Genomic DNA, 25444 nt, shown 5'->3' on the forward strand with positions numbered 1-25444 from the left:
GAGAGGTTCAAAGAAGGGTGACAAGAATGATTAGTGGCTAGAAAAACTCTCATACAAAAAAAGATGAAAGATTGGGATTGTTTCCTTGGAGAGGAGTTAGATAAGAGGGGACATGATAAAAGTATATAAAATAATGACTGGCCTAGGGAAGGTAAATCGGAAACGTCTTCAGTTCTCCCTGTCTCATAACACAAGAATAAGACACAAGAGATTGGAAGATGGCAAAGTCAATATTGATAAAAGGAAATACTTGTTCACACAACATGTAATTAGACTGTGTAACTCATTGCCACAGGACGTCAGAGTGGTCAAGAATTTAACAAGAATTTAGCAGAGGGAGACCGGATGTTTGTATGGATATCAGAAATATCTAGTTATAATAGTTGATGTTTAAAAAAGTTTTGGAAAGGAGATAAAACCTCCTGCTTCCATCTTTAAACTGATCTCTCACTATTAGGGGTTAGGATGAGACCTTCTCAGGGGGGAGATTATCCCATATTTGCCAGTTGAGGGGTGTCTTGCAGCTTCCGGTACTGATCATTGTTGGAGAGTGACTCTGGGGTAGAATAACCTCTGCTTTGCTCTGCTCTGTTCTGGCATCCCCATGCCCTTTTCACAGGCATGTTACGAATTGCTAAGGGAGAGATGGGAGAGAGTGATTCTCCCATTGTTTCATCATGACATCTACATTTTGGGATTTGCAGTCAGCAATAACATACCACTTTTACTGGGAAATGAGCTTCCCCAGGCTTATGTGCTTTGTGTGTGCCATTTCTTGACGCGTTACAATTGCGTAACATGAAGGGAAAGTTCTGGCACGAAGACTCCGGTTAGCAACTCTGCTCCTCCAGCCCATGGAGCACTCTGCAATAAGAGTAAAGCTCATCGGTGTGGGAAATACAACTTCCTCAGTGGCTGGTCTGAGACTGTGTCGTGAACTCCCCATCAGAAACCTCCCCGTTTTCAGCTCCAAGTGCCAGGCACGTTTCTTTGATCTTGCCTTCACTAACATAAGCACAAAGGAGCATGGGCATTTAAAACAATAACATTAAAAAAATCCAGCAAGACACTTAACTGCACGCACATCTTATCCTGAGGAGATGCTGGGAGAACAAACACCACATGACAGAAGCTAGTCACGTTGAGTAATGCACTGCTGGAAGGTGCTCCAATGCTATGGTGTTGAGTGCTGGATGAGAACATGTAGAGAAGAGAATTGAATGTGATGGAGCTGTGTTGCAGCCATGGTCTTTACATAGCAGGAGCATAGCTACAAGTAGGAGCCTGATTTTTCAGAGGTGTTGAACCCCCACAGGTCCAACTGCAATCAGTGGGAGCAAGGGGCACTCATACACTTTAAGGTCAGAAGGGACCATCGTGATCATCTAGTCCGACCTCCTGCATATTGCAGGCTATAGAACCTCACCCACCTACTCCTGTAATAGACCCCCAACCTCTGGCTGAGTTCATGTCTTCAAATCATGGTTTAAAGATTTCAAGTTACAGAGAATCCACCATTTACACTAGTTGAAACCTGCAAGTGACCCATGCCCCACGCTGCAGAGGAAGGTGAAAACCCCCCAGGGTCTCTGCCAATCTGACCCAGGAGAAAATTCCTTCCCAACCCCAAATATGGCGATCAGTTAGACCCTGAGCATGTGGGCAAGACCCACCAGCCAGACACCTGGGAAAAACTCTCTGTAGTAACTCAGGGCCTCCCCATCTAGTGTCCCTCAGCACTTCTTGTAATCAGGTCCTAACTGTTTGGTCCTATCCACAGAGGCAAGACCAGACCATGATCCAATATGGTATCCAGACCCCGTGCAGTGTAGTGTAGATGGGCCCAGGGTTCTAAGTTAACGCCAAGTGAATACAGACAATAACATAATAATGGTTTCCCTTTTGTTCCTAGGCTCAGGAGGCAATGAAGCAGGTGGTGTCCTCCACCAGTGACCTGAAACATTCAGCGTTAGAGCCAACGGAGGACACTAATTCTCAAGCCAGCCAGTTAAAGGAGCTCACAAGAAGGAAGCCCATCTGCATGGAGAGAGAGACAGAGCAGTCTGAACAGCCATCCAGCTCCAGGCTGCGAGGAACAGGGATGCTAAAAATAAGCCAGGAGAGTTCCCAGAGGCCTCTGGCAGGTTCTCCTGGCCTCACACAGCCCAGCTGGGAGGAACATCCACCTTGGAAAGAAGAGGGAGCAGGGCATTCCTTGAATTTCCCAGGCAAAGAGACCCAGCAAAGACCAACTCCAAGTGAGCAGAATGAGGAGCTAGCTACAGCTGGGTCAGCATTGAAGAAAGCAAGTCGTATGCCTGGAGGCAAAGCCCTGCTTAAACCAGGTGCCTGCTGGAGTGGAATGGGGGAGGGTGAGAAGATTGCTCAGCCATTAACTGCAGAAACAGAGCCAGCTGGAAGCTGGTTAGGGGACAGCTTGTCCTGCACAGAGGTAGAGGAGAGCCCTATGGAGCCCTCCCATGAGACCTCACAGCAAGCAGATGGAGTGGTGGGTGGGGTGTCCTGGGTGCCTAAACAGGCAGCTCCAGTCTCCACCCAGGTGAGTAAGGAAGAGCTGCATCCCATTGCCATTGCAGAGATTTCAGAGTCTGTGGAAGCACCAGGCTCAGCTTCCTCTTCTCCAGTCAAAGAAGCCCCTGCTGGTGGGAAACAATCAGCAGCCCAGCCGCCAGGTGATGTGAAAAGAGAAATGGAGACTAGGAAAACAAATGAATCTGCACCAACGCTGGCTGCTATGCCTCACCGCGAGCGGCTTCCAGTCAGCCCTGCCATGGAGCGCAGTGCCAAGCTGGCACCTGTGTCACTGACTCCTGAGAGTGGGGAGGAAAGTGAGCAGAGAGCTGTGACTCCAGGCAAAGAGCCAGCGGCTGCAGCTGGGAGAAACAGCATGACCTCTACAGGTACATCTGAACTGAAAACGGAGGCACCACTCGCTCCACGGGCTGAAGAGAGAACTCCGGATGGAGAGGTATCCCTGGAGCACAAAGTACAGCACAGAAACCTAGTGTCCTCCTTGAAGAATTATTTACTTCTGCTTTTAAAAATGTCATCATCAGAGCCAGATAAATGTAAGGGCCCCCCAAAGAAGGACACTGAGACTGAAGAGAAAGAGAGCCAGCCTGCTGGGGAGGAGAAAGCAATGCTGGAAGTGGGCATTGCAGGGCTAAGCCCCGGCACATCAAGGAAAATCTTAGAAAGGGTGCAAAATAACCAACTCTTCCAAAGTGCAGAGAGCTTGCATTTAAGCCCCAGAACGTCTAGAAGGCTCACGGGAATGATTAACCAAGAATTAGTTACCAGCAAAGAGGCTCTGGGTATCAGTCCTTTAGCATGTAGCACACTGCCAGTCACGGAGGCATCTGAACCAGAAGGGTCTGCCCTGCTCTCTGTTCCTTCTATCGTGGTGGGTAACGTGCCCCTGGAGGGAACAAGACAGGCAGACGATGGGCTTTCTGATCTGCATCTCGAAAGCAGCACGAAGGAGAACTCCCGTGACCTGGTTGCAGCATTACCTTGTGCCACACCAGAGGAGCTTGCCTCCGGGGCTCGACGCAAGATATACTTAGCCAAAAGCAAGCAGCTGGAGGAGGCAGAGGCTGCAGCCTCGGAGAGCCAAGTGCATCTGAAGAGGGACAGCCCCACCGTGTCTCCCCGACAGTCCAGGAAGAACCCAGCTCTGTTACAAGCCCCTGTCCCAACTCTGTCTCCTCCTATGGACCGACACTCCCCAACCCTCCCCAGAAAGATGGCGACACTTGAAGTTCCCAAGGCGTACGAGGAGCCCTCAGAGGAAATCAGTGGGACCCCGGAAGGCCCTGAAGTTACCAAGCAGGAAGGACAGGCAGGGGAGTCAAGGAAAACAAACAATCCATTTAAAGGTAAGAAAAACATGAGAGGCAAGGACAGCATGGGATACCCCCAGGTAGGAGAGACGCAGACACACTCTCCCACCCTGCATATAGTACACACTAACCCCCAGAGTTTGCAAGCCTGGAGGGGTTTCTGTAGGAGTACGTAGGACAGCAGCACGAAGCAGTGACATGTCCTTGCAGTAGCAGGGAGCCACCAGGACATCTGGGAATGGGTAACATGCAGAATGTGAAATCTCCGCAGGTTTCTAGACCTACCCATGCCTGTCCTTCCTTTGACATGGGCACAGGCCAGTCCAAAGGGGCATTTCCTGCTCCCATCGAAGGCAGGTGAATGGAGAAGTCACACCAGGGTAAAGAACCCTGCCATTTCAGATACCAGTGTCCCCTTCTCTCAGTCCGGGTGGGGAAGGATCCACCTCCTTTTCTGTGGAGTTTGGAAAGCAGAACAGAATCCTGAGCAGTTCACATCCCCAAAGCCTGTACAGTTACTAAGTAATTACCCAGGGCCCCCCATTTAAAGTATGCATCCAGAACACAGACAGCACTGAGAGCAGGAGACACCGACCACCAGCAGCACTAGAGAGACAGGCTTTGTGAGGCTTTCTAGGGTTAGGAGGAGCAAAGCCAGGATTAGAGTAAGAGCTGGGAGCCAAGGATCTGCAGAGCCCCGAAGGAGAATCCGCTGTAGACCACATTGTAGCTCACTGTGAGGCTCCCAGAGTTAGAGAGATGATGCTGTGATCACTTGAGTTACCAGACATGGAGACTTGCCCAATCTCTGTGTCATGAGGGATCTGAGTGTAACGCTTCTGCTAGGTGGAGCCAGCAGCAACAAGGATCAGGTTCAGCATCTAGGGGTTCCTTTTCAACAATACAACACAAAACCATCTCGAGCCCCCACCCAGTGACCTAGGGCAATTACACGCCACCCCCTGGGCACCTCTGTGAGGCAGTACTTCCCCTCTCACAAGCACAGAGTCTGAGTGTAGCAAAAACTTTTAATAAAAGGAGGGAATTAACTCAGCATTAATTTGGAAAAATACCACAACTAGGGTTCATAAACACAAACCATGAGCAAAAAGACCCACCCGCAAGTAAGTGGGCAGTGTCCTTTTCCCCTGATGGTCTTAAGTCCAGCAACCCAAAAGTCCCTTTAATGTGCCCGTCCCTTCTTTGTATCCCACTCACAGTTGCTGTCCTTGGCCAGTGCAGCCCCAGAGTTCAGAGGTTTATCTGCAGAGTTCACTTCCCACCCTGTGCGGAAGGCGGGGGTGGAGGGGATAAGGAGGCACCTTACACGCTGTACTGCTCAGGCACTCGCTCGTTGCCCCAACAGCCAATTGCCACGCCTCTGTGGAGCTCTGATCTGGCCATCTCCACCAGCTTCTCTGCTGGCTGCTCACCACACCTCTCCGCCAGCTACCCAGCTGGTCACTCACTAAGATGTCTTCAGGCCCCCACCCCCTTATCATAGCTCTCAGTGATTTGAACTATTTGTGGGGGGATCTCACTGCTGGTGCACACTGGGTAGTCTCTTGCAAGAGAGACATTGTCCCAAAGTAAAACTAATTCTTAGGCCTAGGTATCAGTGATTTCATCTCTGCAGTATATAACAAGACTCTCAGTTGAATCTAAATTAGTGCTTTTATTATATCATGGAGAGAGACAAGATCCAATGGTGTCTACAATCCTTAAACAAGGTCCAAACCACCCAGTACCAATATCTACCCCAACCTTCTCTCAACTTATTATGCTTTAGAACCCATGTCCCCTGCCTAGCGAGTGTTGCTCAGTTGAGGGTGAGTCCCTCCATTGGGAAATGCCAGGTACAGTTCTGCCGCCCTCAGTTTACACACAAGGATAACAACCCTTTATTACTCCTGCCCTAATGACAAGGAGACTGGGAAATCCAACACCAGCCACAACTGATCATTTGGACAAGCAATCCCATCATGCTGAGCACCTAGGCAAACAAGATCAACTTTCTGAAGTCTTTTTCCACAGCTCACCACTAGGTAACAGGGGAGAGCTCATCCAGACTTTGCTTACATCAGTGAAGGCCAAGTTATCTGAAAGCTTGTTCTGGTCTCTGCTGTGCTGCACACACAGAGGAAGCCTGGTTTAGGCTGCCTTACCTTTCCCCCCACTCCCCCACATTAAAGATAGAAACCTGATTATGCAGTAAGTAAAGTTTGGAGAGCAATTGAACTAATCTCGGTCCCACTGCAGCACTGGTCGATCTGTTTCCTGTCTCATATTTTACATATTTTAAAGTGTTGATTTCAAATTTCTGTTAAGGCCACCAAAACAAGAGTGGTTTGGTGCCATTGCCCACCCTGTGCCGAGATCTGCCACCTGACAAGCTACGCCAGGCCAGAGTGGCTCGGAGGAGGATGGGAGATACTCACTACACTGGTGGTGCAGGAAGTGGTGGTGCAGACTCATAGGTGGCGCTCCATCTTCGCAGTCAGTGCTTTTGGGGTCTCTGAGGGCACTGGGGGAGGAAGAGAGTAGCCTTCAGATGAGCTGTAAAACTGAAGATGTCTCCTTGGGGCCACCTGATATCCAAGGGAAAAAGCAGGTGTGTACAGCAAAAATTCCCACTCTGGTGAATGCCTTCTGCCTCCCTGAGTTCCCTCCGCACTTCAGGTTGGATCTGGTATTTTTCTTCATTTCCCATTGTTGCGAACAGCTGCTGTGCTGCATTCCTCCTTTTATATAGTTTGTATCTGTTTTGAGTAGCACTTTGAAAGCCTGCCTGGTAAAAGCTGTGCTACGGGCATATGCTAATCCCAGGGATTGGTAACAAGACTGAATGACCAAGGGCTAGTCTGTGGAGTGGAACTGATATGTATGTTGTTGGTCTCACACCACTCCCGTCTCTGCACCTTTGTCCTTAGCCCCCCAGCTGATTCGTAAGATCAGAGCAGAACAATTTTCTGATGCATCAGGAAACCTGAAACTTTGGTGCCAGTTCTTCAATATTTTGAGTGACTCGAAGCTGACGTGGTACAAGGATGAGTTCCCTGTAGCAGAAGCCAGACGGAGGTAATCTGCCAGTTTTGCTGTATTTTACTCATTGTGCATATCCTGTGGCCGATGTGTTAAATCTAGCCTTGCCCCTTGCATTTATTAGCTCTGAGGGTGTATCCACACTGCAACCGGGAGGTGTGACTGCAGCCTATGTAGACATAGCCAAACTAGCTTTGATTTAGCAACAGCAAAGCCAGCTCCAGGAGCAATAGTGTGTAGTGCAAGCGGTGCAGGCTAGCGTCTGGAGTACAACCCCGCCCAGGACTCTGGGTGCATACTTGATCAGCCACCGCCTGTGCCTCACTGCTGCTGTTAACTCAAGATGGCTTTGATCTAGGCAGATTTAAACTAGTTTGGTTCTGTCCACCTGTGTGGCAGTCACATATCTTGCCTACACCATAGACCCACCCTGGTTCTTTTGGGGTGAAGGTGTACCCTGCTAACAAGTCCAAATATGGATCCCTTGGTATCAGTGAAGTACACCCGGCCATTAGCACAGGGGCCCCCTGGCTCTAGAGAGAGAGAAGCCAAGGTGGGACAGAACGAACTGGAGAATCTGTTCCTTGTTAACCACAGCAAACACTAATGCTCAGAGCCCAGCTCCTAGGGCAGAGAGCGAGCAAGAATCCCATGCACCACACTGAGGGAACACCTGCCCAGCCTGTAACAATGGGATGTCCTTCTGCACTGTGCATGGAAGGGACTAAGTCAGACAGAAGCAGGGCCTGCACTGTCTCCAGAACCCACATTCCCAACATCCTATAATGGAGGCACAGGGAGAGTTGGGAAACACTAATAAGGGCAGGGCAAAGCAGTCTTCCCCCCAGGCAATTGGACTCTGGGTTCAGCCACAGCACATGATCGCCATGAGAAGTACAAGTGATGTTCTGGCTTCACTGAGAAGGCCAGGGCTTGGTGCTCCACCAGACCAGATGCTTCTCTGTAAGGAGCTGTGGCCCCTGTTGTTGGTTACACCCTTCCTGCACTAAAATGAAATGCCTGCAAGCTGCATGGAAACTTTTTCAAGACGTCATAACAAAGGCTCAGATTAAATGTATGCCCCAGATCAAAAAAACAGAGAGAACCAAAAAAACTGCCAGTGCGGCTAAACAACAAATTAAAAGAAGCAGTGAGAGGCAAAAGGCATCCTTTAAAAAGTGGAAGTTAAGTCCTACTGAGGAAAATAGAGAGGAACATATACTCTGGCAAGTCAAGTGTAAAACTATAATTAGGCAGGCCAAAAAAAGAATTTGAGAAGCAACTAGCAAAAGACTCAAAAACCAACTGCAGAACAATTTGGAAGCTTGCCAAACAAACAGTGGGGCCACTGGACAATTGAGATGCTAAAGAAGCACTCAAGGAGACAAGGCCATTGCAGAGACGTTAAATGAATGCTTTGCATCTGTCTTCACTGCAGAGAATGTGAGGAAGATTCCCACCTTTGTCCCCTAAAAAGAAGACTCAAATCTGAGAAACTGTCCTCCTGCCAGCCTGCTGGAAATTAAGGGGACTGCTGGGGGAAGCGAGTGGTGTCTCTTTTCTTTTTCATTCTCCCCAAGTACTATCTACAGGAAACCGTAATAATCCCATAGTTCCTGAGTGTCAGGAAGCAGCAAAGTAGCTTCCTGAGACCCCCTGGGTTATGTCTCGCTGGATCACACAGGATGATCCATTTCCCAATGTGCTGCATACCTCACTCCTGGTAGCATTCACCTGCCTTTCAGTTCACATGTACCCACTGCAGGGCTGAAGTCAGACTGAAAGCTCTGTGGGACAGGGCCTGTCCTTTCATTGGATGGGTGGGTATGTACAGCTCCTCACACAGTAGGGTTGTGGCTGCAGCTGGGGCTCATAGGCCCTACCACAATACAGATACTACAGGGCTTCCCAGCGCTAATCTCCAGGCTGGCTCCATTGTCTTTCAGCTCAGGTGATGAGGGGCAGGCAGCCCTGGCCATTGTGCAGGCATCCCGGAAGGACTGTGGCGTGTACAAGTGCACCATCGAGAATGAGTATGGCACCGACTCCACCGACTTCCTGCTCAGCGCAGAAGGTGAGGTGGGTTGGGTATGGGGCATGAGGAGGGGGAGGTTGGTTACTGGACGTCGGGAGGGGGGCAGAGGAATTAGTTGGATAATGGGCAATGGGGGCAGGAGCGGGGCCAGGTTGGATACCAGGCAATTGGCGGGGGCAGAGAGATCAGGAGTGGCCTGCGGTAAAGAGCCTCCTCCATGCTCCATCACCCAGCGATATGAACCTGGGACAGGGAATGAATCCAGCCCTGTGCCGAGAGTCCCTCCAATGGCTGGGCCTTGGCCTGTTCTCCTGAAGGGTAGAAGCTGGCCTGTCTGCTGGTCTCTCTGACAAGGCGGCCCTGGGCCTAGGAGCCCTATCCCACTGCTCCTCCCTCCGGCGTCTGGCCCGGCTGCGAGCAGGGCCCAGCATTCGGTGTAGTTACTGTGTTACACTGGTGCAGGCGTGCGCAGGCACTGCCAGGGCACTTTCAGGTCTGAGTGTCCCTAGGAGGAGCAGGGAGGGGGCTGGGATGAACAGCTGATAGTCAGGCCCAGCCACCTCAGGGCACTAACAACCAGGGCTCTGTTTCTCCTCTAGTGCTCTCGGGATTCGTCTCCAGAGAAGAAATTGAAGGTAAAGTGGGAGCAGCCAGAGGAGCAGTGAGTGCTGGCCAGGCCCTTACTGCTGGGCTCAGAGTAAGCCCAGTGCCCCCTCACGCCTGGGCTGGAGCAGAGTGCCCAGTGGGAGGGGTGACCACAAAACGCAGCATGGCCAGATCCAGCCATTCCTCCCTAACGAGCCGGTGTCTATGTGCAAGGCCTTGTGCTGGGCAGCTGGCTAATGCCAGCCAGATATCAAGCTCCCTGATCGCAGACCTGGAGCTTCTTCCCAAGGCCCTGCAGCGAGGGGCTCCTCCAGCACTGCAGCGAAGGGCTCCTCATGGGGCAGGGGGGGATAGCTCAGTGGTTTGAGCATTGGCCTGCTAAACCCAGGGTTATGAGTTCAATCCTTGAGGGGGCCATTTAAGGAAGTGAGGATTGGTCCTGCTTTGAGCAGCGGGTTGGACTAGATGATCTCCTGAGGTCCCTTCCAACCCTAATAATCTGTGATTCTGTGAGCACCATGCCACCAGTCAGCCAGGGAGGGTGCTAGCATACAGCAGGAGCTGTTCCCCAGCCTCCTTCTGCTCCTGGGCCTGAGTGTGCAGCCCTCCCTATCTCTCTTTGCACTAGGGACCCAACCTGCTGCACACCCCGGAAGGAAGAGCCTAGTGCCTGCTCAGCTGCCCTGTTCCCAGCAGCACCTGCCACCACTAACTCGCTGCTTTCCTTCTGCCAGTTGGCGAGGAGATCGAGATGACCCCCATGGTGTTCGCCAAGGGCCTGGCCGACTCAGGCTACTGGGGGGACAAGTTCTTTGGGCGCGTTGTGAGCGAGGACATGGAGGTGGGCGCCAGCTTCCTGCGCAAAGCCTGGCGCGCCAGGATAATCTACGGCCTGGAGCCTGTCTTCGAGTCCGGCCGGACCTGCATCATCAAAGTGCACAACCTCATTGTCTTCGGGACCAAGAACGAGAACACGCTTATCGAGAAGAACTATGACATCACCATCCAGGTGGGCCCAAGCCCTTCGGCAGGCTCACGCTGGCCACATTCGCTCCCCCCACACTCCCTGGCAGGCAGGCCCCAGCCATGCCCCCTCCCCCCATGCTCCCGGCAGGCAGGCCCCGGCCACGCCCCCTCCCTCTGTGCTCCCTGGCAGGTGCGCCCAGGCCACACCCCCTTGTTCCTGCAGTATGGGGTCAGCCTGAAAACCCTGACTTGGCTCAGTGCTTTGATTGTTGTTGCCTGCATTGCACACATACACCCCCTACCCTGTATGTCCCTCCCCCCACCTGGCACACTGCTCCTGCCCAGCATGCTTCCCCCACCTGGCCTGCTCCCCACTCGCTACCCAGCTCACTGCCACTCCTCAGCAACCCCCTGCACCCGCCAGCCTGTCCAACCCTGGCCCCACTCCTCTTCTCTCCTCCCGCTTTCCCTCTCCCACCTTTCCTCATGCACATCCCAGAGCCTGGAACAGCCTCCCCCAGCCTGGGCACCGGCTCCTGGCCTGCTGGCCCCTCTGGCCAGTTGCCCCCGACCTCTGCTCTCCTGCCACTGCCTGCTTCTTCTGAGCTGTCCCTTGTGCTGCCTGCCCAGCCCTGGACTGTGTCCTGCCTGCTCCTCTGCTCCTCAGCTAGCTGCTGTCACACAAGCCCTGAGGGACAGGGGCCAGCACCCATAGCCTGCTCCATGGCTGTCCAGTGCTCTTACCCATCATGCCTGCTGTCCCCCACACTGCATGGTGGGGAGGCTCTGGTGGTTTGAGCTGCCCTTTGTCCTGTGATTGCCAGCGAGGATACATCCCGGTGCCCGTCTGAGCTCTCCAGGAGGAGCAGGATGCTGTCTGAACCTGGCTTGCTGACACAGGACAGGGCAAGAGATAATGACTCTGCTTGAATCCCTAGGAGTGCAAAATCCAGAACTCGAGCCGGGAGTACTGCAAGATCTTTGCCGCTGAAGCACGGGCCATTCCAGACTTCGGAGCAGTGCCCGAGTAAGTTGGGCCTCTGCCCGCCATCCTGAGCATGCAGGGGCACAGGGCAGCATGGCCTCCTCCCACCCCGAGCATCACTGGGCCGAGGGAGGGAGGATCCAGGGTGGGCGGTACTGGCATGGCCTCCTCCGCCCCATTGCTCCAGGAATCCAGTGGCCCGTTTTCATTAACAGGTGCACTCAGAAGCCGAATTGGGAGCGTTGTGTGGGCAGGGCCCGGGGCCTGGGCTAACATGAGCAAGTCCAGTCGCTAGCTGAGGTGGGGGCCACTTGGAGACAGGCTGTTGCCCGGCCCAGGGAGCAGCCAGGAGACGGTGTTCAGGGCGGTGGGCTCTGGGTTCGGGTCCGCCATGTGCTCTGCATGCTAGTCGCAGAGCCAGCCCGTCGGCCTATGTTCTAGCTTGCCCTGTGCTGACCCGGGCCATTTACCATTGTCCAGGATCATACCTCTGTATCTCATTTACCGACCTGCCAACACTGTCCCATACGCCACCATCGAGGAGGACCTGGCAGGGCCCTTTGAGCGGTACTGCGTGAAGGAGCGGGACGGCAGCCTGGCTGTGCAGAGCAGCTCAGAGATCGCACAGAAGTGCTGCGCCTTCCAGCACTGGCTCTACCAGTGGACAAATGGAAACATCCTTGTGACTGACATGGAAGGTACGGGCCGAGGCAGCTGTCTAGTCCCCGGTGAGGGAGGAGTCCCTGGTTCCTCTGGCCCAGCGCCACAGGGCCCAGGGCAGTGGTGCCCCCTACAACACACCACCCAGAGCTGTCCGGGCAGCCCCGCTCCTGAGAGAGAGCAAGGGAGTGGTGGCTGCTGGAAAAAGGAGAGGGGAAAATCTCCTTCAGCCAAGGACTCCAGCCACCCCCCCTGCCATCTGCCAGGCATGGTGGCAGGCAGGGCCTTTCCTAGTAGTCTCTCTCTCATAGCATTGCATCCACCAAGGATGTAAAGGAATGGCAGCCTGCGTTGGCACCTGGAGGTGGGAACCCGGGAGATCTGGCCTCTGTTCCTGTCTGTGCCAGCCACTGGCTTGAGGGCCTTGGCCTCAGGCTTTCAGAAAGAGCCTCTCCTCTATGGTCCCCAACTCCAGACCCCTGGGGCCTGATTTGCAGAGGTGCAGAGAATGCCTAGTGGCAGCTGGAGCCAGCAGCTGAAAGCATGTTGACAGGGCACCCAAACCAAGAGCCCCCTCAAAGCCCTGGCCTGTGACCTCTCTGAGCCAGATGTGAAATGGGGACTGTTCCATCTCTGCTCCACCAGATGATGGGGTGACATGGGTGGGGGCTGCTGCGATCTCTGTATGGAGAGGCTCTGCAGGCTGGTCACTGCTCATCGCTCCTTTCCTGGTAGGACTGTCCCCTCCCCAGGCTCTCTGTGACTCCACTAGCAGCCCTGCCAGCCTGTATGAAGGAGGGAATTCAGAGAGGGACAGAGCTAAAGGCGCGTTCAATCGAAAAGAGGGCAACACAGGGCCTCAACGTGATTTGCCCAGGACCCCACAGGGGTGACTGGAACCCTGTGCCGGTGCCCCTCACACCCACCTTGCCCTCTCAGGGGTGACTGGGACCCCACGCCAGTACCCCTTGTGCTCACCCTGCCCATGCAGTGATGACTGGGACCCCTTGCCGGAGCCCCTCGTACCCACTCAGCCTAAGAAGGGGTGACGCCCCCCAGTGCTCCTCGTGCCCATCCTGCCTGCGCAGGGGACACTGGGACCCTGTGCTGATGCCCCTCGTGCCCATCCTGCCCATGCAGGGGTGACAGGGGCCCCCCCGGTGTCTCTCATGCCCACCCTGCTCCTGCGGTGAGCTCAGTGACTTGGACCCCAGCCAGGAGATTCCTTGGGCCAAATCCTACTGTCCTGGCAGAATTAGCAGCCAGGCTTCTGCTGACAGCCATGGGAGCTGCATCGGGCTCGGCCTGAGGCTGGTGATTGTTCCCTTCCCTTGCAGGCGTTGGGTGGAGGATCACAAACGTGAGGATAGCTACAAAGCTGAAAGGGTAAGTGACTGCAGGGCTGAGGCAGAGAGCTGGCAGACCCTCTGCTTCTCAGAGGGGCCGTGGGGGCTCTCCCCTACCCCAGGTTGTGTCTGCCACGTGATGGGGCTGCCCCAGCCTCTCTGCAGGGCTTGCGGTGACTTTGCCCCCCCACTTCCTTCCCCGTCACTCGGCCAGCCGGCCAGCCATAGCTCTGTCCTCCTCCTGCACAGTCCAGCCCCAGGCCTGTCTCTGCTGCTCTCCTCTTCCCGCTCCAGTTCCTTAGTGTGTGATGGCGGGTGGGAGGGGAAGTGAAAGGGAACTGGGGGGGGTGGGGGTATGTGATGGCAAGTGGGGGCTGCAAAAGGAAGGGTGGGTCTGGGGCAGGGGGGACACAATTGTGGGTCCAGGAGCTGCTTTGCCCTCTGCTGCAGTACCATAGCCCATGCAGTGAGCACCTGCAGCAATGCCCTAGAGTGGAAAGTCAGCGCCCCCACCTACCATCCAGAAAGGGTTATGTGCCCAGAGGGCAGCAGCCCAGGCGTCTTGTCTCCCTGCTTGCCGTGCCTGGGGGTGTGTGGGGATAGGGGCGCCCTGGCCCGGAACCCCCTTGGCAGGGCACTGGCCCTGAGTGTGGCTGTGTTGGCAGGTACCAGGGGCTGAAGGAGAGCTGCTTCCCGGCCCTGCTGGACCAGTTTGCTGCTGCCCACCGGTGTAACCGCTATTGTGAGATCCTGGGCCTGAAGAGTCTGGAGAGCCTGCAGCAGCCAGCCAAACCCAAGGGCTCCAAGAGCCCCTCCCTGGGCAGGAAGGCCCCCTCAGCCCAGTCCAGCCCCCAGCTGCAGAAGAAAGGCCTGGCAAGCCCCCAGGGCACCCGGAAGGGCGCTGTGAGCCCCAAAGCCTCCCGGAAATCCACTGAAGCTGGGGAGGCCCAGCCGGCCCCGAAGCACAAAGCGCTGGAGAGCGACAGGTCCAGCCAGCTGCAGTAGTCAGAGCCTTGGTGCAGCCACGCAGGCAGTGTGCCGCCGCGCACACCTGGAAAGGGGACCCAGCTGCCTTTCTTCCTGTGGCTCCCAGCACGCCCCCCGCGCTGCGCTCTGTGTGGTGTGCGAGTGAAGCAGTGAATAGGCTGGCGCCAGTGCGGGGGGGCCCTGGGTAGCCTCGTGGTCCGGAGCTGGCTCGGTGCACGGCAGGGCCTGCACAGCTGCTGCAGGGAGCATGGCAGCTCATCTCTGTTACCTCTTTAAAGAAACAGCTCATCCAGGCCGGCCAGCCTGCCAAGAAGCCCCAGCTGCCAGGGCCATGCACGCGCCACAGAGCCCTGTGCAGAGGGTATTGGGGCAGTGTGCCAGCCTGATCACCAGGGAGCACTGGCCATCGCCTGATGGTGACCCTGAGGCTCGTTTTCCGAACCCCTCCTTTAGACTGTGCTGGCTTTTCTCTGGCTCTGCTCCGACGCCTGGCCCTGGTGTTCTCTGCTGGCGACCCCTGGAGGAGAGCGAGCAGGCTGGTGCTCCTTTGTGTGCCACGAGGAATGTGCTGCTCTACCCTGCCAGCCTACAGCTGGCTACAGTGCACTGACCCCACTCGGGCACGTGTGCCACAAAGTCTTGGTAGCTCTTTGGTCCCCACGGCTCGCAGCACCTCCTGGTGTTTTCCTCCCAGTGGAAATCCCTGACCTCAGGTCCCTCATGGGCCGTACACAGGCCCTACTAACCTCGGCTGTAGCTTCCCTGAACCCGGCTAGTTCAGCACTTCTCTCCGGTCCCACCCCATGCCCATTACCTACTCACTAATCTGTAGGGGGAGCATGACTAGACAGCCTGCTTGGTCCCTCTTTGCCCCATGGGGATGGCCCTGTGTTTTCGGTGGTTCTCCGGGCCCGGAAAGTCTGGCAGCATCCAGCCCTTGCTACAGAACCATGTGGCAGATTCTTCGCTTTCCCTGGTGCAAAGCGGTGCAAAGCCACCCTTCCACGTGTGTGTCACCTGTTACTAATACAGCATTGTCCGCCCGAGTCATTGCCTGGGGCCTCTCAGCTGGGAGTGTTAACTTTGGAGTCTACCGGGTGCAATTAAAATGTCACCACTTAGTTCCCTGTCAATTATTGTAGTGGAAGTGCTTGGGGTGTCTGCATTGTAATGTACCAATCACAATGGTAGGTGGGTGCCAGTCTTGCCAGCACAGAGGGGCAGGTGGGGGGAGAAACGCTGAGTTCAAACCTCCTGCTCCTCCAAAAGAGATGAAGAGAGGCTTCTTGGGAGCTTGTTCAACTTAGTGCAGCCTCAAGGCTGTTCTACCTCATGCTGGGGGTGCCAGTTCAGCTCCCAGGCTCAGCGGTGGAAAGATGGTACATTTCCTATCGCCCCTGTATGCCAAGAGCTGCTTTGGTGCACCTGGGCACGTAGCCCAGTAATTTAGCATTCATCTGGTCTTATCGCTCACCCCTTTGGATCCAGGGAGGGTCCGAACCCACCTTCCCAGCTGTGCCCTTGTCATAACCTTAGTCCCAGATTTGGACCTTAGCGTCCAAAATATGGGGGTTAGCATGAAATCCTCCAAGCTTAGTTACCTGCTTGGACCTGGTACCTGCTGCCACCACCCAAAAAATTAGAGTGTTTTGGGGCACTCTGGTCCCCCTGAAAAACCTTTCCTGGGGACCCCCAGACCCAAATCCCTTGAGTCTCACAACAAAGGGAAATAATCCTTTTTCCCTTCCCCCCTCCAGGTGCTCCTGGAGAGATACACAGACACAAGCTCTGTGAATCCAAACAGAGTGAATCTCCCTCTCTGTTCCCAATCCTGGAAACAAAAAGTACTTTCCTATTCCCCCAGAGGGAATGCAAAGTCAGGCTAGCAATCCAACACACAGATCTCCCCTATTTCTTCCTCCCACCAATTCCCTGGTGAGTACAGACTCAATTTCCCTGAAGTAAAGAAAAACTTCAACAGGTTTTAAAAGAAAGCTTTATATAAAAAGAAAGAAAAATACATACAAATATTCTCTCTGTATTAAGATGACACAATACAGGGCAATTTCTTAAAAGAATATTGAATAAACAGCCTTATTCAAAAAGAATACAAATCAAAGCACTCCAGCACTTATATTCATGCAAATACCAAAGAAAAGAAACCATATAACTTACTATCTGATCTCTTTGTCCTTACACTTAGAAACAGAAGATTAGAAAACAGAACTACTTCTCCAAAGCTCAGAGAAATCAGGCAGCCAGAAAACAAAGACTCAGACACACAATTCCCTCCACCCAAAGTTGAAAAAATCCGGTTTCCTGATTGGTCCTCTGGTCAGGTGCTTCAGGTGAAAGAGACATTAACCCTTAGCTATCTGTTTATGACAGCCCTGTCGGCTCTGCCCTGCCTCTCCACACCCTCCCGCTCCTGGGATCAACAGGCAAGCCCTTCCTTTGCCTCTCAGAGACAGCCCCAGCCCTGCATGCTTCTCACTCCCCAGGCCTATAAGCCCTGCCCCCATAGGCCTCCATTCTTCTGGTTTGTCTCTAGGTCTCGTGGCTTCAGTGCTGGCATGTAGCTGCGCCGGGGGCAGGGAGCAAGATGTGCCTGTGGCTTACGCTGCCAGACTTTGGCTCAGGCACAAGTTCTCTTGGCTACTGCCTCCCAGCGTGGCTGGCAGCGGGCCTGTGGCCTTGTTTAAAGGGGCAGACATGGGCCATGTGCTCTCTTCTTGCTTCTTCATGGCAGGGATTGGGGGCCTGAGAATGCCCTGTCTGCTGGTTCCATTAGAATGCAGGTCCTGTCTGGGCTAGGTGAAGTGAGGGCACCACAGCTGCCGAGCAGCAGGGGCTCATTTGCATTAGCAATTTGCCCTCAGGTTGGTTGGTTGCTTATTGCTTGGGGGTGTCACTGCCACAGTGTTTGTGGCTCACCCCAGGCTCGGCCTAGGCAAGCAGGTCACTGGAGGTGAAACTTTAGTGGAGACAAGCCCGTTCTGTGAGTGTGAGCTGCTGTTGGTTGGTTGGCATGTTGGTAACAGTGCTAACGACCCCGGAGCAGGGAAGGCTTCCCTATAGTGACGGGGTTATGGGCTCACAGCAGCCAGCCTGAGTCTTCCCAACAGCCCTGGCAGGGCAAAGCCTCACAGCGCAGACACAGCCTTTGGCTGCTCCTGCAGGGAAAGCGTAAACAGAGCCAACCTTGGAAACAAACGAGCCCCCCACCCCCACCCTTCTCCCACACAAAGCTGCTGAAAGCCCAGGTTTGCAACCCCCCATAGGCCTCATCCTCGCCAGGAAAGGCCAGCCGACAGGAGGGGAAGCCCTAGTGCAGACATGGCTGGGGGTAGTTTTCATGTGACTTATCTCGACCTGCTATTTTGTATGAAAGCTACACGCTGCCTTGGCTGCTCTAGGGTTGAGTCTGGTTTGCTAACCCGCCTGCTCTCCTGCTCGGGTACCACCAGCAGCTGACATAATGCCCCAGCGCAGTAACAGGTGCAGCTAGATTTCCTTCTCCCTCTTGATCCCGGCTCGCAGGAGGACAGGGAGGGCTCACCTTGGGGCTGTGTTTTACGAGAGGGAATAAACAGTAGCTCTCTTGCTGTGAATGCCTAGCAGTGCCAAGGCACAGGGAGCAGTTTTTCCTGCTGTGTAGCTGGGGAGGTCAGTGCTGTACCCCCTGCAGGTGCCCTTGCCTAGCTGCACTGCAGTTAAAGCTACCCCTGCCTTGTCTCCACTAGGATCCCACAGGAGCTAGCTGGGGCCTGTTAACTCGCTGTAAAAACTCCCCTCTTCTAGCAGTGACCGCAGGCTGAGCCGCCCACTAGTACAGTTAATGGTCAGTCTGGGCCGGCTCCGGGGGAGGGGAGCTGTTGAGCCCTTGTCCCGTTGGGCTCAAAGCACAGAATAGCTGTGACCATGGGGCGTGGGACTGGGATGCCACAGAACTTCAGTCCCAATGGAGATGACTGGTGCTGGCAGCAGCAATGTTGTGGTGATACAACGCTGGGTGCCCAGCCAAGGCTGCAGGCCCGGCTGCCTGGGCTAGGGAGCTGCCCGGCTGGTGCTTCGCACTCCATGGCTGCGGCTGCTCTTCACCCTTCTGCCAGGGCCATTTCTTGCTCTCAGCCCGTTGTAAGATAACCATGTACATACTCGTCTGTGTATTGGCAACTGGGTGTGCACGAATGCAATAAAACGCGATGGACTGGCCTGCTCTCCAGTGCATCTCTCCCGGCTGGAGTGGCCGAGATACCCCTCCTTCCTGCTGTCCCGCTAGCTGGGGGGTGATATGGTACCTAGCAGTGTGTTGCCCAAAGCTCAGCATAGCAGGTGTTTGTTTCCAGGGCAGAGGAGGGGGACTGTGTGTGGTGCTGGGGGAAAAGGAGAAGGGGTTTCATTTTTCTAGTCTGTTTGCACCCACTCCCAGGTGTAGGGTAGGCGACACCACCTAGCTCATGAGACCAGTGCCTCAGCCAGCACCTCCCTGGCACAGCTGCAGCCCCCATCCCAAGGCAGGTACAAACTCTGGGGAGTGCAGTGACGAGACCCAATGGATCTCAGTCATCCCTGCTGGAACACCATTGCCTGCTGGTGAGTTACACCAGAGCCTGGCCAGCGATGTGAAACCCCTACTCACATGGCTGCAGTGACGTTGGTTCCTGAGCCATCAAGTGGGGCTGGCTTCTGCCCTGACATATGAAAGGTTGGAGCCCTCTCTCATGGAGGTGCATCCCTTCTCATTCTTCAGATCATACATTCCAAAGCCAGCAAGGACCGTGCTCACCATCCTGCTGACCATGTGTGTAACGCAGGCCGGAGAATGTCCCTGAATGAATTCCTTTCTGAAATCCAGTTCTCATTCTGTGTTCAAGCCTGCTGAGCTCTGGCCCTCAGCGCTTGGGGCAGGGAGTTCCACAGGTTCCATTTATAAACTATAATGTGTTTAAAAGCAGTCCCCTTTTTCCAGCTGGAAAGTTGCTGCTTTTCTATTTCACTGGGCTTCCCTTTGGGCTGCTTGCCTGGGAGTGTAAACAAAAGCCCCAAACTAACCTTACATATGTCTCCATGTCCCCTCTTTTCCAAACTCTATATGGCTAAGCTGTTCAGTCTCTGCACAGGAAAACCTTCCCCCAGCTGTATTCTGCCTCATCTTTGCACCTGCTCTCTGGCCACCAGGATTTCTGAGCTGGGGTAACCAGACCTTAACACGGCAGGCTAGGAGAGAATGTACCAGCGGTTTAGAGAATGGCACAATCGTGTTTTCACTGCTCTTCTCAATCCCAGTCCTTATGCACCTAAACACGTTGCTGGCGCCTGTAACTGGTCGTGCTGCACATTGGGCAGAGGCTTTCACTGAGCTGCCCACAGGGACGCCCAGCTCCCTTTCCTGGGGCCACACAGATAAATTAGACCCCTGGGATGCATAGTAGTAGGATTCCCTCTAAGGCATATTAAACTGTATTATTCACCAGTGAAGTGCTGGATCAGGTCCCGCAGAAGTGCCTTGCAGTCCTCTCTGGGCTTGACTAGTGTAAATACCGTTGTGCCTTCTGAACGCTCGTTAATAAACGTATTGAGCCACACGAGCCTTAAGATGCAACCTTGAGTTTCCTGTTCTCCTTTTGCCATAATGGAACTCGACCTTTCTGGGGCCTGATAGATTTCACCTCTTGCCCTACGATGATGTGAGCCTTGTTTGCTCTGGTTACAGCCATGGGGCTACCCCAGTGTAGCTGCCACCCCCTAGAGCAAAGCTGTCTTATGCTGCCAATTGCACCTGTGCAGCTGATCCTTGTTTCAAGCAGGGGTAACCTGCAGGGGTGTATGTGGCAGTGCAATAGCAGCTGGGCCTGGCTGCACCGGGGCAGCTATGCCTGAGCCCCTGCCGTAAACACTCTGGTGCATAAGGGGCTTCTGGAAGTTCCACTGATCTGCCTAAGTGGGGATGGTGCAGGCTGGGTGCTGGGACAGACCCTGCCCTGAAGGGCCACAGGTCAGAAGTTAGACAAGTTTCTGAATAACTCTCAGGGCTGCCCCCTGGGACCACTCATGCACCCCCTATGGAGTTGTTCAGCTGTTACCGTTGCATTGCCTCTCCCTCAGACTCACAGCCTGGATTAGTCTGCAGCAGCCCTGTTGGCTTGGTCAGGCATGGACTCACCCTACCACTGTTGTGCCCCACCTGCTCTGGCAGGATTATCAGGTGCATGAGGCAGATTGGAGCTTGTAGTCTAAGATGCTCAGTGTTACTTACTGTGAGGGCGCAGGGACTAGGCACTCCCTAGGGAGATATGGTCAGATGCCTAGGTTTGGAGGCAATAAAGGGCCCAGTCTCACAATGCAGCTGGGTCTGGGGGCCAGGGAGGAAGGACCTGTTATTACAAACCAACCTGGGTAAGTCTGATTTTGGCACTGGTGTCCCAGGAGGCAGGTGCCTAACAAGCTAATGATCAACATGCAAAAACCTAAAGTTCCAGGCCAGATGGGAGCATTAGATCATCTAATCTGGCCACCTGAATACCACAGACCAGAGCCCTTCCCCCGCTTACCCCTGGAGTGAGCCAATAACGAGTTTAGGCAATGACCATCTCCCTGAAAGGCATCCAGGCTGGATTCGGAGACATCAAGAGCTGGCAAAGCCACCACCTCCCTTGTTAGCTTGTGCCAAGGGCTTCAGCATCCAGCCACTGGTTGTTTGCTAGCTAACCGACTTCTCTCACTGCTCCCTTTGCCTCCCTCCCCAACTTGGGCCTTGGGGCTCTCCATAAATCTGTGAGTGCTCTGGGGCAGACTGACTTTTTGATATTGTTACAGAGCCCTGCACTATGGGGCCCTGGTCTCTGCTTGGGACCCCCAGGCATCACTGCAATACAACACAGAAGCAGTTTCTGCCCTTCTCTGGAAGCTGTCACCCCCCAGGAATGGGCCCAGGGTAGAAGGCCATGGTAACCATGATGAAATCTAGCAGTGACCACGCGACCTGGTACAGAGCATGGCTGACACCACTGAGAGCTACTAACTGTGGTCAGGAACCCATCTCCTGCCAGAAATCTCTTTCTGGCTCCCGGAACAAGCTGGTGGCAGTGGAGGCCACCTGCTGCTCTGCGCCAGCTCCCAAAGGTGCAGCCCACACCAAGGAAGGTAGCGCAGTGGCCGTAGCAGTTCACGACTCCTGTTGCTTCCCAGAGTGCCATGTAGGCAGGTGCATTTCGGGTCTGTCTGCACTGCAGCTGAGGATGTGTTCCCAGCTCCGGCAGACAGACTGGCAGTAGCTCAGCGTGAGCTAGCAGGCTAAGAACAGCCTTGGGGCTGTTGCAGGTCAGGCTGGCTGCCTGCGCTTGGACCCTGATGGTTGAGCAGGCATGGACTCAGGCAACTAGCCCAAGCCACACCTGTGCCACAGCAGCCACACGGCTATTTTCAGCATGCTAGTTCAAGCTGAGTGAGTGTGAGTCTGGCTATGCGGCATCAAACCACCCTGCCGCAATGCAGCCAAACCCTTCCAGGCCAGGCGAGTGCATTGCGCCCACTGTCTCGGTGTTCACTTCTCCCTGAGGGCCAACTGCAGGCATGTTCCCCACACACCTTTCCCAGCCTCAAGGCCAGGTCTAGGGTTAAATCCCATCGACATACAATAGGACTGAGGCTCCTAAAGGGCTAGATGCACAATGGGATTTGGGTGCCTGGCACTTAAGGTGCCAAAGTCCAAAATGTAGAACCTCAAAACTCCTGCTCAGTGGCCATCTAACCTCCTAGGTGCCTAGATTTGCACTGGTAAGGTCCCCTAGGCACTTAACTTTCTATCCTGGGGTATATCCATGGCTGCCTCTGGCTTGATGCCCAGGGTCTAGTTTTCTCCTAAGCCCCAGCAGGATTTGCACACTAGTCATGTCCCCAGCTCAGCTCTCCTGCAGGGCTCAATGGCAGGGGGTGCTAGAGGCTGCCTTGGGGAACATCAACGGACCAGCCTGCATTGAGCACAGCAGGAGGTGGCAGTGTCTCCCTTATCCCGAATAGCCCCATGAACAGAGCACTCGCCCAGGACAAGAAACCCATGTTCAAATCCCCACTCTGCCTGATGCAGAGTAGGGCCATGTCCCTGATGTTCCAGGCCACTGCCCTGTCCCCCAGGGCTAGAGTGTACTCCAGTGCGGGGCTCTGGCCCCCTTCCTTGGTGAAGCTGCTCCATTATGTCTCCTTACTGGAGCAGGGATTGAAGCTGTCGCACACACATCTCAGTGACAAGTTAAGTATTTCTGATGACAGGACCAGCCTCCACTCTGGGTTCGGTGCTGCAACCCTGAGTCTAGTCCCTTTGTGGAGCTAGCCCATAGTCCCTTTTGAAAATGGGACTCAGCCAGCAGGGTCACCTAGGCCTTGCAAAGCTGCATGGAGTGACAAGTACCAGTGAAAATCTGGGCCTTTGTCTTGCTGTGCCTCAGTTCCCCACCTGTGAAATGGGGCCAGCAGCAGCCCTACCTCATTGGGTGTTGTGAGAATCAGTAGCACAAAGGTGCTGAGGGGCTCAGCTGGGGATGAGAGCCAAAAGTACCTGCTGTGACAGAGCAGGGAGAGATCTTGTCTGTCTGCCTGTTTGAACAGGGCTAAGCACAGTGGGACTGGAATAGTGATGGCTGTACTGATAGGGGCTGGCAGGGAGCAGTGGCGCGCCAGTGAGGTGCATGGTGGGAAAGCACTGACAGCGGATCCAAGCAAAAGAGCAGAATAAAGGCTGGGATTTCCAGAAGGGCTCAGAGTCCCCTGCCCCCCAGCTTGAGCCAGATTGTCCAAAGAGCCCAGCTCCCCTGTTCGCACACGGAGATGGGAGGAGGGAAGGGGGCATGAGTGCGTTTGAAAATCAGGCCCCAATTGTGGGTGATGAGCTCTGAGCCCATCTGAAAGTTGGCCTAAATGCCCAGGGCGAGGCTGGGTGGCCTCTCACTGTCTGGATGAGTGGCTGCTGCACAGTCTAGCCAGGAGGGCTGGGCGAGGAGCACTGCAAGGAGCTTGGAGACACCCAGGGCTCTCTATGGTTTTATTAGTAGGTCGTATTAACATAAATTAAGCCTCCTTGAATGTGTGGGACAAGGCCCCTAGCCCAGCAGCTGGGCAGGAAGGGAGCCTGCAGGGCATTAACCACCATGGCAGTCACCGGAACCACAAAGACACGGCAAGTCCCACAGGGCCTGGTCAGATAAGGCCTGGGTTGTCAACAGGGCCCAGCCTGGGGAGCCACCCAGGAACCTGCTGGTGCTCCCTGGTTCTGGGGCCAGCCCCAGAGCGGTTGCTGTAAGCCACACAGCCCCAGGGGACTGGCAGAGGAAATCCCCAGCTGGAGCCATCTGGCTGTTTTCTGTCCTGTGTCGTCTGGGAAGTTCATGGGGCTAGAGGGAGGTAGAGAGTCGAGCCAAAAATACAGCATCTCCCAGCTCCTGGGCAGTGCAGCGAAAGGGAGCAGAGGAGGAAAGGCCAATGGGGCTGTGCCTGTTGTGCTCTGGAGAGGGTTAGCCATGGACCAGCAGTGTCTGGCCAATGCCCTGATCTCACACAGGCTGTAACTGGGCTTTGGGAGCTGGCACCGAGGACGAGTGCTGGTTTGGGTGGCTGCCCATCTCCTCTAGGGCAGCCCAGCGCAGACTGTGTTGTTGTAGTGCCCGCAGCACTGTGTCAGAGAGGCCATGCTGAACTCAAGTCCCACCCAGCTGCCGGTGAAGGATAAGGTCCCATTGTTGCTGAGCACAGTGCTGGAAGGGAGAGTGCAGTCAGGGTCAGTTGCACCAGACAAACATCTTGCCATGGAATCAATCCCTGGGAACGCCATGGCCTGACACCGCCCGCAGGACAGCACCCCCTCCCCACCGCCACCAATCCACCCACTTCCACAGGGTCTCCTCTCCCCAAGGCTCTGCCTGTCTGGCTGGGATGGCTTGGATCCCCTTAATGCCCACCCCACCTCAGTGCTGCCCAGCCAAGAGAGTTTATCATTAGCCCAATGATAGTGGGGGGGTTTCCTTACAGCCCCAGCTCCTGGAGTCAGGTGATTACGAGAGATTCTGGGATTTCACTGGGAAAAAGGCAGTGTCTAGCTCTCCCAGTTGTGATCACCAATGGCTCTGCCAGCAGAAGGCAAACACAGACCCAATTGTATTAGTTGAAAACTCTCATGATAGTTTGGGGCCTGAATCATGATTTCTGAATGGCTGGGGTTGATGACACCATCTTCTAGTCTGAACCTCTCCCACATCCATCCAGCTGTACCCCTCCACTCCCCACATGCCCAATGAACACCACAGCCTCTTGCACCCAACCCTTACTTGTCTCACCACTTCCCCAGGCTGTGAACCCCTCTTCGCCCTATGCAGCCTCTCCACAGCTCAGCACTCCCCTTTGCTGAGAGCCCTCTCCCCCTCAGACACCCACTACAAGGGTCAGGCCCCACCCCTGCATTCCCTGCAACAGGCCTCACTGCTGCCGCATTTTTTGTCTATGGCCATGTGACATTTTTTGCACATTTTTTTCATTCAAAGCCACCAGCCTTTTTTCAAAACCAAAAAGTTTCAGGAGGAACCGTCACCGTGCTGGCCTGCAAAACGGTCAGTGATCACTGTGATGCCAATGCCTGGAATTGGTTTCAAAATCTCCGCTTTGTCCCCCCTGGGCTCTTGGGTCAGGCTACAGCGTGAAGGGTCTTCTGAGAACTAGTTCAATACGTGCCACCGCAGCCCCTCAAGCTGGGCCCATTCTGAGCCCTGCCAACCGGAGCCGCTGGCCCTCATTTGGGACACTGACGGCAACCCTGCGTTTTTCCCTGCGCCCTTTAGGTGAGGGTCGCACCCCCAGTGGCAACAGGGGGTACTGCACCATGCCACACTGCACTGGTGTGGGTGGGTCTAAGCCCCATTAGCTCCCAAAGGACCAGCTTCCTCCCCCCCTCGCCCCCCAGATGCAG

At 54.7% G+C, this 25444-nt stretch overlaps 2 protein-coding genes across 3 annotated transcripts in view; one reads left to right on the forward strand and one right to left on the reverse strand.

Annotated features, from left to right (window-relative positions):
- Positions 1-16006, forward strand: part of ALPK3 (alpha kinase 3) — an 83751-nt gene extending 67745 nt beyond the window's left edge. For both annotated transcript variants that reach the window (XM_050966782.1, XM_050966783.1), the window contains 9 exons: positions 1913-3899; positions 6794-6941; positions 8852-8979; positions 9540-9575; positions 10281-10555; positions 11451-11539; positions 11978-12195; positions 13495-13543; positions 14169-16006. In XM_050966782.1, the coding sequence (XP_050822739.1) occupies positions 1913-3899; positions 6794-6941; positions 8852-8979; positions 9540-9575; positions 10281-10555; positions 11451-11539; positions 11978-12195; positions 13495-13543; positions 14169-14508 (3270 nt within the window). In that variant the 3' untranslated portion in view covers positions 14509-16006. The remainder of the gene's footprint in view (positions 1-1912; positions 3900-6793; positions 6942-8851; positions 8980-9539; positions 9576-10280; positions 10556-11450; positions 11540-11977; positions 12196-13494; positions 13544-14168) is intronic.
- Positions 16007-24112: 8106 nt separating this feature from the next.
- The window catches only part of LOC127058559 (sodium/nucleoside cotransporter 1-like), a 46888-nt gene continuing 45556 nt past the window's right edge, over positions 24113-25444 (reverse strand). Inside the window, exon 17 of the mRNA XM_050968703.1 lies at positions 24113-24239. Within this exon, the coding sequence (XP_050824660.1) occupies positions 24113-24239 (127 nt within the window). The remainder of the gene's footprint in view (positions 24240-25444) is intronic.

This window comes from Gopherus flavomarginatus, chromosome 9, assembly GCF_025201925.1.
Source record: "Gopherus flavomarginatus isolate rGopFla2 chromosome 9, rGopFla2.mat.asm, whole genome shotgun sequence".
Classification (NCBI taxonomy): Eukaryota; Metazoa; Chordata; order Testudines; family Testudinidae; genus Gopherus; species Gopherus flavomarginatus.